This window comes from Dendrobates tinctorius, unplaced genomic scaffold (genome assembly GCF_039654945.1).
Source record: "Dendrobates tinctorius isolate UK_male_01 unplaced genomic scaffold, ASM3965494v1 ptg000073l, whole genome shotgun sequence".
In the NCBI taxonomy this organism is placed as follows: domain Eukaryota; kingdom Metazoa; phylum Chordata; class Amphibia; order Anura; family Dendrobatidae; genus Dendrobates; species Dendrobates tinctorius.
Genome location: NW_027361741.1, coordinates 34,032,615 through 34,049,481, shown reverse-complemented (window position 1 = coordinate 34,049,481; position 16,867 = coordinate 34,032,615). Strand labels below are relative to the sequence as shown.

Sequence of the window (16,867 nt, the reverse complement as noted above, 5' to 3'; positions counted from 1 at the left end):
GTATTTCAATCAGCCGTTTAGGCCTCTAGAATAAAAGCTGCTTAATAACAAGGATCCACCAGTGAAATGAAAAGTCTAAACCAGGCTGATAATGTAAAAGTGTAGAAATGTGGATTACTTGGCTATAGCTTCATCTCGATCCTTTATCGCCTTTAGTAGCCGTTCATGTGTGTCATTATTTTGGGTAAGCTCAAGGAGGTGGTCTCGTTCTTCTTTGAGTGCAGTCATTTCCACACTCAATAAGGTTACCTGGCAAGGAACACTGAGAGTCAGCAGGATAAATCATTTAGCAGATAGTCAAAGGCATTATACGACCTCTTTTCTAAGTCTTCAATGCTTAATTGCAATTGGTGAAAAATCCAAAATATAAAAAGAATATGTCAGCAAGATCATGCTGTCCGCCCAACTGGCCATACACATACATGGCTGTCAGCCAAATGATGCTTTGGCCAATCTTTTGGCGACAGCTGACGCTCCCAGGTATGCCACTTCTGTGTTCTGTATGAGAAAGCCACTGGCAGACTACTCTGACGGTGGCTTGTCACCAGAAAAACAAAGCGATCAGCAGTCTGAAAATGGATATGCACGATCGACATCTTCCCCGATAATCAATCCATCAGTGCCAGTCCATCAGTGCCCAACCATCAGTTGGCCGGCACCCCCATAGACATTAGACCTCCAGCCAAACCGTGGATATCGGCAGGTTCAGCCAACATTAGTCTGTGTGTGGAGGTCTTCATGGCGCATTTACACTGGCCGACTGCAGCTGTTAAACGACCATCATTTTGACTAAATGCAACTGATTGGCGGCTCTTTAATATTCTGCCTAAACAGACCGACCACCCTTGTCAGCCTGTGTAAATGCATCTTAACCACGACCAGCATGACTAATAGCCCATTTACATGAGGCAATAATTGGGGAGTGAGTGTTCATAGCATCACTTGTTCCAAAATATTGGTCAGTCCAAACAGGATGGCAATCAGCTGGCGAAAGAGCAAAACGCTTGATTCTCGGGTGCGATTACTTTTAAGCAGCACATCCTCCTGTGTAAACAGGTGATGTGCTGCTGATAACATGATGTTCTATGCACATACAATGTTAATCGGCCTGCATAAAAGTGGCACTAGTGACAGGTCCCACAATCACAATGAAATATGTTTGCAATACGTTACCTGCTTATGAAGCCTTTGTAGTTCTTCAAAAGTTTGCTTCATTCTTATCTGTTCTCCCTGTAAGAGCTCCCGTAGAGCTTTTGAGTCTTCACTTGTCTGTTTGATCTGCTCTTCCAAACCATCATCTTCACATTTTCGTGAACTCTATGAAATTAAATCATGAAATTATGTATTATGACTTTTCATTATAATAAAGGATGTAATTGGTAACAATAGGGTTAATTTATTTAATAAGAATGAGGACTGGATATCTGACAACTAAATATACAGACTGCTGTTTCAGAGTATTTACCCCTCATCAGTGCAGGGTAGTGCAGATAGAATAGGAAACTTTTGACACCTAGTAATTTTTTTATAAATGTTCAGGGGATGTAGAGAAACTTTTATTTTCTCCTAAGCTTCCAAAATCAGGCTTGGTTAGGGTGGTGTGCCTGTAGCCGAAACATAGTTTTTCTAATATTGGATAACCCCTTTAACTACTTCTGAACTATCCATAGACTATGAACATCAGGGTAGTCCAAACTTTACTCTGAACTGATGCTCTAAAACATCACTGCATGGTAAGCAGCTTGCAGGAGATTTTACAGCTGAGAAGGTGGAGAGATGGCTGCCACACACAGCCAGACTCTGCACCGAAAAGATAAACCTGGTTTATTACAATGTTTACCTTCTCGATCTCTGTATACACAGTGCTGAACAAATGCTTGTGTATACAGAAGGGGAAGTACTGGGAGTGCTACCTCCTCTGGACCTGGCAATCATGCGATTGGTCATCTGATCGCTGGATGTATTGAAGGAACAGGAAAGACATGGTCATAGGAGATGCGAACAGGAGGCAAAGTGAGGCAAATACACCAACCTAATTTACATGGAAAATTAGCAATAAAATTAATGTATTGATTAAAATGTTAAAATGCCCTACCTTAAAGTCTTTTTAAAACCATACTGGGCAAAGGGCAAGAGGGGAGGCACGGTGTGAAATAAATAATAAAAAAAGGAATATAAAAATGACATTAAATTAAACCCATTGTGTCTTGGAAAAAAAGCAAAAATTGTTTGAATATCTGAATAAGAACATTTTTTTAGACTAGTAAAAAGTGCATGTACAATAAAACCTGAAAATGTGCCTGGTTAGGAATAAGGTAAGATGGCCCAGTCCTCAATTGGTTTAGAAAACCATCTGACTATGGAGTCTTACTGATAAAGCTCTATGAGGAAAGTAAGCGAAATAAAGTAAATCTGTCAGGAGCTTTTTTCTACCCTATCTGAGAGCAGCCATGAAGTAGGCAAAGAGAAGCTGAATGCAGTGATGTATCACTTAGTTTACTGGGTGCAGCCATACTGACACATTCAGAGTATTTAGATTTAGCAATGCAGCACAGCAGAGAAAGTGCACCTGTCCACAACAAGCTCTCTATGTAAAAAGTCTATAGACAGTGAGCTGCTTATCACAGGAAGGGCGGAGTTGGATCGCTGGCATGCCTGATAGTCAGAGCAAAGTTAATCACCAAGTAAACAACAGCACACAGTCGGATATGTGACACATTGTCGAGTTCAGTGTTTAACCCCCTACCTCATGTTGTCCTCATATAACATAGCAAAAACCTGCTGACAGATTCTCCTTAACTCTTTCCTAGAAGGAAAAAGCTCCTGTAAACCGATAGAGTCCCCTTTAAGCACTGTACCTTTCATAATGACTATTAACCTTTAAAGGGAATCTGTCACCAGGTTTTTTCTCCCTAATATGAGAACAGCATAATGCAGAGATAGAGACCCTGATTCAAGCGATGTGTCACACACTGGGCTGTTTGCTGTAATTTTGATAAAATCAATGTTTATCAGCAGGAGAATATCACTAAAGGACTAATAAGTGCAAGATTGAGTAAGTATAAACCATTAACCTTTTAACGTTCTGCAAGGTGTGCACGTGACGTATTTGGATCAGGTTTACATGCTGGCTAATATTTTCAAACCGATATTACTAGCTTTAAGGGAGAAGTCAGATGGCCTTATAAATTGGATTAAGATCGGATCGCAATGCTCAGACTGGCCGGTGGCTCTCCTGACAGCTGTATAGAAATACATGAAGCTGTCAAGCTCTGATCAGGAGAGCTGCCGGCCAGTCAGAGCATTGCGATTTGATCTCGGTCCGCTTTATATGGCCATTTGTGCTGCTCGAACCTCAGGCAGCATGAATCAGGCACTGGCTGCAAGATCACATATGTTTTACGCTGAAACGTTGCAGGATTTTAGAAAAAAACATACCATATATACTTGTGTATAAGCCGAGATTTTCAGCCGATTCTTTTGGGCTGAAAGTCCCCGTCTCGGCTTATACGCGAGTCATATACCGGGGGGGAGCGGGGGTGTCAGAGATCATACTCACCTCTCCTGGCACGTCTCTGCAGCCTCTGCTTCTTCCTCTGCCGTCTGCTTCCTGCATTCAGCGGTCACGTGGTACCGCTCATTAAACTCATGAATATGTGCATATTTATGAGTTTAATGAGCGGTACCACGTGACCATCTGAATGCAGGAAGCAGACGGCAGAGGAGAAGCAGGGGCTGCAGAGAAGTGCCAGGAAAGGTGAGTATGACGCGGGCAGAGTAATATTCACCTGTCCCCGTTCCAAGCCGTGCACCGCTGTGTCTCACTGTCTCCGGGTCATCCTGCTATGACAGCAGAAGTCACGATGACGTAGTCAGTGTGTGCCCTCTGCTGTCACTGCAGAGAGCCGGGAGACAGAGCATTGTATAGCAATGGAACAGGGACAGGTGAATATTGCCGGTGCCGGGGGCTCAGGACACCGGCACGTGGCCCCAGCGATAGAAAGGTGAGTATGTCATTTTTTTTTATTGCAGCAGCAGCAAATAAGGGGTATATATGGAGCATCTTATGGGGCAGCATTAACCCTTGTGCAGCAGCATATGAGGGGTATTTATGGGGCAGCATTAACCCTTGTGCAGCAGTATATGAGGGGTATTTATGGGGCAGCATTAACCCTTGTACAGCAGCATATGGGGGTATTTATGGGGCAGTATTAACCCTTGTGCAGCAGCATTTGGGGGGTATTTATGGGGCAGCATTAACCCTTGTGCAGCAGCATATGGGGGGGTATTTATGGGGCAACATTAACCCTTGTGCAGCAGCATATGGGGGGTATTTATGGGGCAGCATTAACCCTTGTGCAGCAGCATATTGGGGGTATTTATGGAGCATCTTATGGGGCAGCATTAACCCTTGTGCAGCAGCATATGGGGAGTATTTATGGAGCATCTTATGGGGCAGCCTTAACCCTTGTGCAGCAGCATATGGGGAGTATTTATGGAGCATCTTATGGAGCAGCATTAACCCTTGTGCAGCAGCATATTATGGGGGTATTTATGGAGCATCTTCTTGGGCCAGCATTAACCCTTGTGCAGCAGCATATGGGGGGTTTATCTATGGAGCATCTTCTTGGACCACCATTTAACCCTAGGCTTATACGCGAGTCAATAAGTTTTCCCATTTTTTTGTGGCAAAAAAAGGGGGGGGGTCGGCTTATACACGGGTCGGCTTATACACGAGTATATACGGTACTTGGAAAAAAACGGCCCGGGACAAGCCTCAACTAATCAGCCGAGACACAGTCACTGACCGGCTATTCTTCCATGTAAAATAAAAATAACAGATACTCACCTCCTGTAATGGCAGCGTTCCAGTTATTTCGGCGCCGGGTTTCGCATGGCATTGGTCTGCCATGTGAGCCTTGCAGCCAATCAGCAGCTGCTATGTTCTCACTTCATATTTTTATCTGACATTCATATGAGGGAAGTGAGATGGCAGAAGCCTAATGGCAGCTGCTGATTGGCTGCATAACATAATCTCACACGAGTCCTGGGTGACCGCACAGCGACACTGCTAGAATGGCGCCAATGCGTTAGATGATTATTATTTTTATTTAAAGGGGGACTACTTCATGTCCAGATAGTAAACGTCCCTTTAATTATAATGCTCCTATGACTCTTACATGTAGTCGTTTATTCACCTTGAGCAAAAATATGATATTGTCACCACTCAAAACCAATCTGTAGTACATATATGATGGATGACGTACCGCGGCTTCACAAGTGTCCAGTATGCTTAATATAAGGCTCTTCAGTTCACTTAGGGCAGTGCGGAGGCTCCCGGCTGGCACGTCTTTGGCAGATGAGGTTTCAGAAGATTCATCCATGGAGGAGTCCGTGGACACAGCAGAATCTGCACTTTCATTTCCTCTAAGTTGGCAACAAAGAGATCGAACCTGGCAATGTGCTTCCCAGAGCTGCAGCCTCAACTGGAAGGAGACAGCAAAGCACGGCCTAAGGTAATGAACATACTAACAGCACAAGAACCGATGATACAAGTAATAATCCATTATTAGTCGTGTAAAAGAGGTAAAGACACATATTCAGAATCTGCTGTGAGCAATAGTGTAGCTACCAGGGGGGCAGAGGGTGCGGTCGCCCCGGGCCCCTTGCTCTGTGGGGGCCCACCCAGAACTACTGCCACTGGGTGCACCACCTGAGTTGTAATCAGGGTTACTGGTTAGGAGCCCACTCAGATTTTTCGCTCCAATAGCTGAACCCCTAGCTATGCCTCTGGCTGTGAGGATTCAGGCAGTGCCGAACCGCCTTAGCTGAGTGATAGGGCGTTTTCTTGTTAAAGATTTATGTTGTAAAAAAGTAGCACATGAAATATATATTAAATTTACATATAACACTGTGCAAAAGTTGTAGGCAGGTGTGGAAAAAATGCTGCAAAGTAAGAATGTTTTCAAAAATAGAAGAGTTAGGCTGCGCGCCCAACATGAGCTTCTGACGCTGCGTATCTCAACTGAATCAAAACCACACAGTCTTACAATCCCAGCAAAGTGGAAGGGATTTCTAGATATCTCCTGCCCTCTGTGCTTTTTGTCTTTACTCAGTGTAAAATTACCTGCGGTACCTGTTTACAATCCACAACATGTTAATTTCTGCTGTGGGTACGTCGAGTTTTCTGTGTAGATTTCCCCCACAGAATTGCATTAAAATCCGCAGGTAAATATCACACGGGCGTTTCTGCAGCAAAAACGCATGTCATCCGCTGAAGACTGCATCAATAACGTTTTGCCAAAGTAAAAAATCAGGACGTATACGCTGAATATAGTTCTTAATGACAATTGCTATATGTTTGGGAATAAATTAATGTTTGCAAAATAAATGTAGATAGAGATAATTGGGAAGCACGGTGGCTCAGTGGTTAGCACTGCAGCCTTGCAGTGCTGGGTTCAAATCTCATCAAGTCATCTGCAAGTACAGGGTGGGCCATTTATATGGATACACCTGGGTGGGCCATTTATAAAGTTGGATCCAAAATGGCCAACTTCAAAATGGCTGCCATGGTCACCACCCATCTTGAAAAGTTTTTCCCCTCCCATATACTAATGTGCCACAAACAGGAAGTTGATATCACTAACCATGCCCATTTAATTTAGGTGTATCCATATAAATGGCCCACCCTGTAGTTTGTTTTCCCTGTGTTTGTGGGGTTTACTCTGTGTGCACACTCCAAAGACAACGTATTGAGGGGATTAAGATTGTGATCCCCAATAGGGACAGCGATAATAATATCTGTAAAGTTAACATGACCTGTCTTTCATCTGCTGCACTAAGTTTCCTTGGCTGACCACTGCGCCTACGGTCCTCAGGGTTGCTCAATATTTTTCATTTTTTTCCACACCTGCCTTAAATTTATACATGGCTATGTGTGCATATATATATATATATATATATATATATATATATATATACAGTGGGGAAAAAAAGTATTTAGTCAGTCAGCAATAGTGCAAGTTCCACCACTTAAAAAGATGAGAGGCGTCTGTAATTTACATCATAGGTAGACCTCAACTATGGGAGACAAACTGAGAAAAAAAAATCCAGAAAATCACATTGTCTGTTTTTTTTTTCATTTTATTTGCATATTATGGTGGAAAATAAGTATTTGGTCACAAACAAGCAATCAAGATTTCTGGCTCTCACAGACCTGTAACTTCTTCTTTAAGAGTCTCCTCTTTCCTCCACTCATTACCTGTAGTAATGGCACCTGTTTAAACTTGTTATCAGTATAAAAAGACACCTGTGCACACCCTCAAACAGTCTGACTCCAAACTCCACTATGGTGAAGACCAAAGAGCTGTCAAAGGACACCAGAAACAAAATTGTAGCCCTGCACCAGGCTGGGAAGACTGAATCTGCAATAGCCAACCAGCTTGGAGTGAAGAAATCAACTGTGGGAGCAATAATTAGAAAATGGAAGACATACAAGACCACTGATAATCTCCCTCGATCTGGTGCTCCACGCAAAATCCCACCCCGTGGAGTCAGAATGATCACAAGAACGGTGAGCAAAAATCCCAGAACCACGCGGGGGGACCTAGTGAATGAACTGCAGAGAGCTGGGACCAATGTAACAAGGCCTACCATAAGTAACACACTACGCCACCATGGACTCAGATCCTGCAGTGCCAGACGTGTCCCACTGCTTAAGCCTGTACATGTCCGGGCCCGTCTGAAGTTTGCTAGAGAGCATTTGGATGATCCAGAGGAGTTTTGGGAGAATGTCCTATGGTCTGATGAAACCAAACTGGAACTGTTTGGTAGAAACACAACTTGTCGTGTTTGGAGGAAAAAGAATACTGAGTTGCATCCATCAAACACCATACCTACTGTAAAGCATGGTGGTGGAAACATCATGCTTTGGGGCTGTTTCTCTGCAAAGGGGCCAGGACGACTGATCCGGATACATGAAAGAATGAATGGGGCCATGTATCGTGAGATTTTGAGTGCAAACCTCCTTCCATCAGCAAGGGCATTGAAGATGAAACGTGGCTGGGTCTTTCAACATGACAATGATCCAAAGCACACCGCCAGGGCAACGAAGGAGTGGCTTCGTAAGAAGCATTTCAAGGTCCTGGAGTGGCCTAGCCAGTCTCCAGATCTCAACCCTATAGAAAACCTTTGGAGGGAGTTGAAAGTCCGTGTTGCCAAGCGAAAAGCCAAAAACATCACTGCTCTAGAGGAGATCTGCATGGAGGAATGGGCCAACATACCAACAACAGTGTGTGGCAACCTTGTGAAGACTTACAGAAAACGTTTGACCTCTGTCATTGCCAACAAAGGATATATCACAAAGTATTGAGATGAAATGTTGTTTCTGACCAAATACTTATTTTCCACCATAATATGCAAATAAAATGAAAAAAAAAACAGACAATGTGATTTTCTGGATTTTTTTTCCCTCAGTTTGTCTCCCATAGTTGAGGTCTACCTATGATGTAAATTACAGACGCCTCTCATCTTTTTAAGTGGTGGAACTTGCACTATTGCTGACTGACTAAATACTTTTTTTCCCCACTGTAGCTCACGAATATTAAGAGACCACTGCAAAACTTTCAGTTTGTCTGGTTTTTCTCTTTATATTTATATTTTTGAGTAAAATGTAAATTGCTCTTTTATTCTATAAACTACTGAAACATGTCTCCGAATTTCCAGGCATTAAATTTTGTATTTATTTTCAGAAAATGAGAAATCGTCAATAACAAGAAATGCAGTGCTTGCAGACCTCAAATAATGCTAAGATAACAAGTTCATAATCATTTAGAAACAACAATACTAATGTTTTAACTCAGGAAGAGTTCAGAAATCAATATTATGTGGAATGACCATGATTTTTTTTTAAACTGTTTATTTCATTATCTGAAAAAGTTTTTTTTTTTAAAACATAGACACGAAAGGTTACATTTCAAGAAAAAGAGAAAAGCAAAAAATTTCCCTCCTCTCTCTCCTTCCATCAAATTTGACGAAACTTTTAGACAGGGGGGAGACGTAAGGAAAGATAGGGAAGGGAAGGGTATGAAGGAGTATTTGACACATTTTGCATACAAATCAGCACATCAAAATATATAAACGGTGGGGCGCGGCCTGCTTGCTAATGGCACCGGTCACTTAGCTGCTGAGCTCCAGCCACTTCGACTCCTAATCGGCTCATTGCGGCTCGCCAGCGGCACCAATCTCTCTGCACACGGGGGGGGGGGGGGGGGGGGGAGTGCTGCGGAGGTATCCAGGATCGTAGCATGCCAAGGGGAAAATCCCAGAAGAAGCCGTCCCCGGCGAAAGTTACAGACTTCTTCTCCAGCACGGGGCGAGGGAAAATGGCGGCAGCATCCTCCTCCACAGCTTCCTCACGCTCATCCAGGAGGGGATCCACAGCAGGCCCAGACTTGGACACAGACGCTGCAGATATACCGCTTACCAAAGGTACAATGCAGAAACTGCTCAGTGCCCTCCGCTCATCACTGCAGCAGGATTGGAAAGATATGGTGGCTGAGCTGAGGGGAGATATCACTGCCATAGGCAGCCGTACAGCACATATTGAATCTAAAATGGGGGAGCTGACAAAGTCACACAATAGCCTCATTGATGCCAATGCAGCACTGGAGGAACAAGTGCAAAAGCTCCATACCAAGGTCTTGGATTTAGAGGACAGGTCCCGCCGAAATAATATAAGAATCAGAGGAATTCCAGAGGCCATACCAGACAAGGGGCTGCAGAGTTTTCTGGGCTCCTTGCTGCAGGAGCTGCTCCCAGACCTGACTGCAACTGATTTCCTGGTGGACAGAATACACAGAGTCCCTAAGCCTAAATCCCTCAGTGCTGATGTCCCTCGGGACACTTTAGCTCGCCTGCACTTTTACAAGACCATAGAAGCCCTGCTGCAAGCCCTGAGAAAGAGACCCCCTCTGTCTGAGCAATTCCGGCACCTGTCCATTTTTCCAGATCTGTCTGCAGGAACCCTGGCAAAAAGGAGGGAATTTGCTCCTTATACCAAAGTTCTCAGGGATGAAGCTATATCCTATAGATGGGGTTTCCCTGTAAAGATCCTGCTTTTCCGAGCAGGAAATACCCACGCCTGCCATTCCCCACAGCAGTTGGCAAAGCTCCTATCCTCATGGAACTTGGCAAATCTCCCGGCCAGATCTCCAAGAGCTACAGGATCATCCCAACAGGATAAAGTGAATGAAGATTGGTCCGTCGTGTGAGTTATGTGATATGTTTGAGTCGCGGCTGAGACTTAGTTGCTACTTTTAAGGTCCGCTGGTTCTGTTCAACCAGGACCCTGAACCCCCATGGCGGTAAATTTCCACCATACCGCAGGCCCCTTTTTTGGGCTTTTTTCTTTGTGGACTGATGCTCCCTACATCAGTAATGTTAGTGATGTCAATATTGTTAGTGTTATCTCTTTCCTGCCTGACCTTCCTTTTCCCCCTGCAGCTCTAGGCAAGAGACTTTTTTTTCATGTACAATGGTACTGAACTGTATGTCTATAAATGTTGGGGGTCTGAACTCGCCAGCCAAGAGATCCATGTTTTGGCGGGAAGTGGTTAAATCCAAATGTGATGTAATATGTGGTCAGGAGTCTCATCTCCTCCAAGGGGACTCGCACAGGTTAAATAATGCTAAATTTCCTTTCATACTGCTGGCTTGTGGAAAAAAAAAAAAAGGCTGGAGTATTCATTTGTGTAAAAAATACTGTTGCGTTCACACTACATTCACAACATTTAGACCCTGACGGTAGATACGCCATTATTAATTGCTCCATAAATGGATCTAAGTATACTATTGCAACCGTTTACGCCCCCAACTCTGGTCAGATCAGCTTTTTGCGGAGGTTTCTTTCCAAGCTTTCATCCGTTAAAGAGGGTAAGCAAATAATCTGCGGGGATTTTAACATGGTAATGTCCAGCACTCTGGATTGCTCCAATACTGCTGTAAAGAGGAAGGAGATGAGCACAATAATTTCAGAAAGGCATCTCCATGATATATGGAGATACCAACATGCAAATGAGAGGGACTACACATTCTTCTCGCCTCGGTTCACCTCTTACAGCAGATTGGACTACTTTCTGGTTGATAGCTCGCTTATTATGGATTGCTCAGATTCAAAAATTGGACTTATAGCTTGGTCGGACCACGCCCCCATATACCTGACAGTTCAGGAGCAAAACCGCGCGCCTGTTTTTACCCGGTGGCGCATGAATGACTCCCTCCTAGCCTGTAGACAAATCTCTGAGGAGTTGCAGGCCGACCTCGCAGAGTTTTTTAACTTTAATGATAACAAGGAGGTGACAGAGGAAACGCTTTGGTCTGCACACAAGGCCTATATTAGGGGGTCATTCATCAAAATTGCCACTAGGGAGAAAAGGAGGCGTCAGGCAACTTACAAAGCTCTACTGTCCCACATAGTACTTTTGGAAGCCCACAATAAATCTGCCCCAAACTTGTCGACATCTGACGAACTCAGGAAACTAAGAACACAGCTCCGCCAGGTGTTGATGGCAGACTATGAGAAAAACTTAAGATCCCTCAAACAGCGGTACTATGTGATGGGTGACAGGGCGGGTGCCTTACTAGCCAGGAGGGTTAAAAAACGAGAAATGCAAAATAAAATTGAATACCTCGTGACGGGTTCTAATGCCACAATACGCAACCCAACGGAAATAGCCAACGCATTCGCTGACTTTTACCAGTCTCTCTACAACCTTAAAAATGACCCCACTGCCCCAAAGCCTACCCAAACGGCAATTAATTCCTTCTTAAACAATATTAATCTTCCTTGGTTATCTGCAGTACAGCTGGAGCAACTAAATTCCCCTTTTTCTCTGGAAGAGGTTCGCCAGGCGGTGACCACAGCCAAAAGAAATTCAGCTCCAGGCCCAGACGGCCTCACTAACTCCTATTATAGGCAATTCACTGAAACCCTGTCTCCTTTCCTCCTGAGACTTTTCTCCTCTTGGCGAGCCACAGCAGATATTTCACCAAATAATCTAGAGGCCATTATAACTACCCTGCCAAAACCAGGAAAACCCCCTATTTCACCGGGAAACTTCAGGCCAATATCCCTCCTAAACTGCGACTTAAAATTGTACGCCAAAATAATCTCAGCTAGAATACATAAAGTTCTTCCATCACTGATTTCCCCGGATCAAGTGGGGTTTGTGGCGGGGAGGCAGGCGAAAGATGGGACGAGACGTATGCTGGATCTGATTGCGGTGGCTGAGGGGAGGAAAATCCCCAGTGTATTCCTGTCCCTGGACGCAGAGAAGGCGTTCGACAGGGTGCACTGGGGATATCTGAAATCTGTTCTGGCCAAGTTTGGTTTCAAAGGCCCCATACTTAATGCCATAATGGCGCTGTACTCTAACCCTAACGCCAAAGTTCTGGCATCCGGATTTATATCTCGGAGTTTTGAATTAACCAATGGGACACGCCAGGGGTGTCCGCTCTCCCCTATCATCTATGCCCTTGCTATAGAGCCTCTGGCGCAGACTATCCGTGAATGCCCTCGGATCTCGGGGATTCGAGTGGGGAGTATAAATCATGTGGTCAGTCTATATGCAGATGACGTGATTTTATCTTGCACTAATGTAGAGGTGTCCCTACAACACGTAATGGAGATCCTGTCCTCCTTCGCTCAAGTCTCGTATTACAAGCTTAATATTACCAAGTCATTAATTTTTCCGCTCTTCTTGCCAGCCTCTACCAGAGCCACTCTTTCTCATCTTTACCCTTTCAAATGGGAAGACGAGGGAATCCCCTACCTGGGTATTATACTGGCCCCGCTACACTCCGTGATCCGGAAAAATCTGCTGACCCTGCACACCTCATTGGATAAAGAACTTACTCGCCTTTCTCTTCTCCCGCTCTCTTGGGTGGCGAGAATGCAGACTTTTAAAATGATCTGTCTCCCAAAAATTATCTACTTACTTCGGTGCCTGCCCCTAACAATTCTGCAACGGTATCTCACCAAAATTCATTCGCTAATGAGTAAATTTATATGGGCTGGGAAAAAACCTAGAATAGCCCTGAGATGTATGCATGCCCCGTTCAGTGGTGGAGGAATGGGTATTCCTAATATTCTAACATATCACAGAGCTGCTATCCTGGAACCGGCTCGAGATTGGTGGAAGAATGATTCAGACTTGAGATGGTTACAGATTGAGTACACCTGGGCACAGGCCCACTCCCCTAAACAATTCATAGACTCCCTGCTCCTAACCCCTTCGCCCCCCGGCGATCTTCTACCCACCACAGCAGCTCTAAAGAAAGCTTGGTCCTTATGGAGCAAGCCAGTGTCACAGGCTCTAGGTCCCAGCCTTCCCCTTAGATCGCTGGAAGCCTTCATTCCGAATTTGAATCTTGCCGCCTGGACACGTGGAGGTCCAATTACCCTAGCAGATCTCTATAGAGAAGGCGTCCTACTCCCGTACTCAGAAATGTGTGTTAAATTTAACCTCCCCCGACACAGTTTATTCCAGTTTTTTCAAATACGTCACTTCCTTCAGTCCGCTCCTCACCTACCGGTTCCCACAACAGCCGACCACGCTGCAATTAAAAAATTCTTTCAAAATAGCAAAATCAAAGGCCTTTCATACATCCATAACCTGCTAAACTCCCCGGAACCGGACAAACAATTGCCGTATATGCTCAAATGGGAAAAAGATCTAGCCTCTCAGCTTCCGTCGCAAGAATGGTTCGCGGCCTCAAAATGGATCCACAAATTCTCTTCATGTCTCAATCACATCGAGCAATTAAAAAAGGTTCATCTGCGGTGGTACAACTCCCCTACTAAACTGGCTTCTTTTTCCCCACATATGTCACCTTTGTGCTGGAGGGGATGCAACCACAGGGGCACCTTGTGTCATATGTGGTGGTTTTGCCCTAAGTTATCTAACTTCTGGCAGGAGGTGTTCAATCTAATCCATGAGGTTACTAGTCTCCGTCTTTCCCCAAACCCAACCTTAGCGGTGCTACACATTGGCCTAGATGGGATCCCGGATCTTTTAAAAAATATCATTTCTCACATTCTCATAGCCGGCAGGTACTGTGTGGCATACAAGTGGAGGTCGGTGAGCCCCCCTACAAAAACAGAACTAATTGAGAGGACCAACCTACACTGGCTATACGAAACCAACTTGACCCCCAATCTAGAGAAGAGAACGGTGAGACTTAAACAATGGCATCCGTGGGCCACTTCCCTTTATGCAACGGCCCTCCCCCAGATACAGACACCTATACCATAAATAAATTGATTGTGCCTAAGAATGCCATGCATGTAGAGCTGCTTCCCCTTCCCCCTCCCCCTTCTCCCCGCTTCTATGTTCAAGTTGTTGTTGGAAGGGGTATTTAATGTCCCAGATTGATATTCTAATAATGGCTCGAGGTTATTCCACCTCTTGCTACTCATTGCTCCTGTTCTTGATGTTTTTGTATGAGAAGTTTGTATTTTTTCTGAAAACTCAATAAAAACCTTTATGATAAAAAAAAAATATATATAAACTTTGCTCACTGGCGGTTAAGTGCTATTGTTCACAAAAATGGTCCCAAGGCGACCATATCCGTTGATATTTTTCCAGCTGGTTATTAATACATGCGGTGAGGTATTCCAGTCGCCTTGTTTCCTGGATTCTCTACTCTAGATCTTGAATGGTAGGGGGAGAAGTCTTCTTCCAGAACGAGGATATAAGACACTTTGCCGAAGTCCAGATATGTAGGAGCAGCCTGGCCGAGTCCCTTGAGATACCCATAGGTGGAACATTAAGGAGATAATTGAATGGATCCAAAGCGACCTCAATCCCCAAAACTCTGTGGGTCAACCTCCCCACTTCCCTCCAAAACGGAGCCAGGACATTACAGTCCCAAAAAATGTGGGGGAGAGACCCCTTATCTAGCTTACATCTCCAGCATTGGTCCGGTGTGTTGGGGAAGAGTCTATTCAAGACCTCAGGGGTATGGTACCAATGCATCAGTATTTTGTATTGGTTCTCTTTATGTGTGGTGCATATGGAAGTCTTTGCTGTCCTTTCCCAGATGGTCTGCCACATTTGTCTCGGAATCACTCTTCCCAGATATGTTTCCCATTTCGTCATGTACGAGTGCTGTATTTCCATATGCGACGAGAGTATGTCATATAATCGTGAGATTAATCCCTTAGTTGATGGACCCTGCCTGCAGAGGCCCTCAAATGGGGTAAGTTTGGGGAATGTAGTTGATTTGATCATTGATATAGCTAAGTGACGTATCTGGGCATAGGTGTAGAAAGCTTCTTTAGGAAGTCTAAATTTTTCTCGTAGGGCCGCAAAGGGGAGTATTGTGTTGGTGCAAGGGTCTATAATATCTACGAAACGAAAGAGTCTAGCCCGGATCCATGGGGTCGTCACACGATTATCTGAACTGTTTTGTAAGGCTGTTGTGTATAAAAATGGCGTCAGTTGAGATTCGGTTGGTGCTAGTGAGAAGGTCTTCCTGGCCGCCCGCCACACTCGTCTCGTGAGTGCCATGGGTCCCAAAAGACTCGCATCTGTGGCATTTGAGGAATTTCCATACAATAAGGTAGCTGGGTGAATAGGGGCCAGCCATCTCTGTTCCACCTCTCTCCATCTATCCACTGAGGTCAAATTGGTCCAAGCAGGGACACGTCTCAGGTGTGTGGCTATGTAGTATTTCCATATATCAGGGAAAGCTAAGCCACCCAATTTTCTGGGAGACATCAACACCTTTTGGGCAATTCGGTGGCGTTTGTGAGCCCAGACGAAGTTATTTAATGATTTTTGGATTCGTCGGATCACCAGTCTCGGGATCGGTATAGGTAATGTCTCCAGCAAATATAGTAATCTTGGAAGTATCGTCATTTTAACGGAGGCCATTCTCCCAAAGAATGATAAATTGAGCTTTTCCCACTTGGTCAGTGTCTTTTTTAGGTCTTCCAAAAAAGAGGGGAAATTATGGGAGTAAAGCGTTTTGTATGTGTCTGTTAGGTAAATCCCTAAATATTTTAAGTGGTCTTTTTTCCAGGTGTATGTAAATGCAGATTGCAGTGTTGCAATGGTCGATGGTTTTAGGTTAAGCGGCAGAGCCTCCGTTTTTGTATCATTAATTTTGTAGCCTGACAGGTTGCCATATTCGTTTAGAATTGAGTGTAGGTTGGGCAGAGAGATCAGGGGATTCCGTATTGTTAAAAGGATATCATCTGCAAAAAGTGATAACTTATACTCGTGTCCCCCTACCTGAATTCCCTGAATGTCCAGGCTCTCCCTGACCTGTGCAGCTAAGGGTTCTATACAAAGTACGAATAATAGGGGGGACAGGGGACACCCCTGTCTAGAGCCATTATATATGGGGAAAGCAGATGATGTCTCGTGTGGAAGCTTCGCCGAGGCCTCAGGATTCGTATATAAGCCCCGAATAGCCTGCAGAAAAGGTCCCTCGATGCCGAATCTTTTAAGCGTGGCAAACAGGAAGGGCCAACCCAGCCTATAGAAGGCCTTCTCCGCATCGAGACTGAGAAGCAAGCCCTCCCCCCCTCGTCGGTTTAATGCATCTATAAGGTCTATCGTTCGTCTGGTGTTATCCCCCGCTTGCCTATTCAAAACAAATCCCACTTGGTCCCCATGAATCAGCCGTGGGAGGAATATTGATAATCTGGTGGCCAGGATTTTTGCAAATATTTTTAAGTCTGTGTTTAGCAATGATATTGGGCGATAGCTTGCACAGTTCGAGGGGTCCTTTCCAGGTTTTGGAATCACTGTTATGTGGGATTTCAGCATCGAGGTAGGGATCGGGTTACCACTGAGGAATG

At 44.6% G+C, this 16,867-nt stretch overlaps 1 protein-coding gene across 3 annotated transcripts in view; it reads right to left on the bottom strand.

The window, feature by feature from the left end:
- BICDL1 (BICD family like cargo adaptor 1) overlaps positions 1-16,867 on the bottom strand; it is a 121,555-nt gene that overhangs the window by 11,963 nt on the left and 92,725 nt on the right. For all 3 annotated transcript variants that reach the window (XR_012233620.1, XM_073582728.1, XM_073582729.1), the window contains 3 exons: positions 5,268-5,486; positions 1,174-1,317; positions 119-249 (listed from right to left, as the gene is read on the bottom strand). Coding sequence is in view for 2 of the 3 variants with exons in the window: in XM_073582728.1 (XP_073438829.1) it covers positions 119-249; positions 1,174-1,317; positions 5,268-5,486 (494 nt within the window). In the remaining variant the exon portion in view is untranslated. The remainder of the gene's footprint in view (positions 1-118; positions 250-1,173; positions 1,318-5,267; positions 5,487-16,867) is intronic.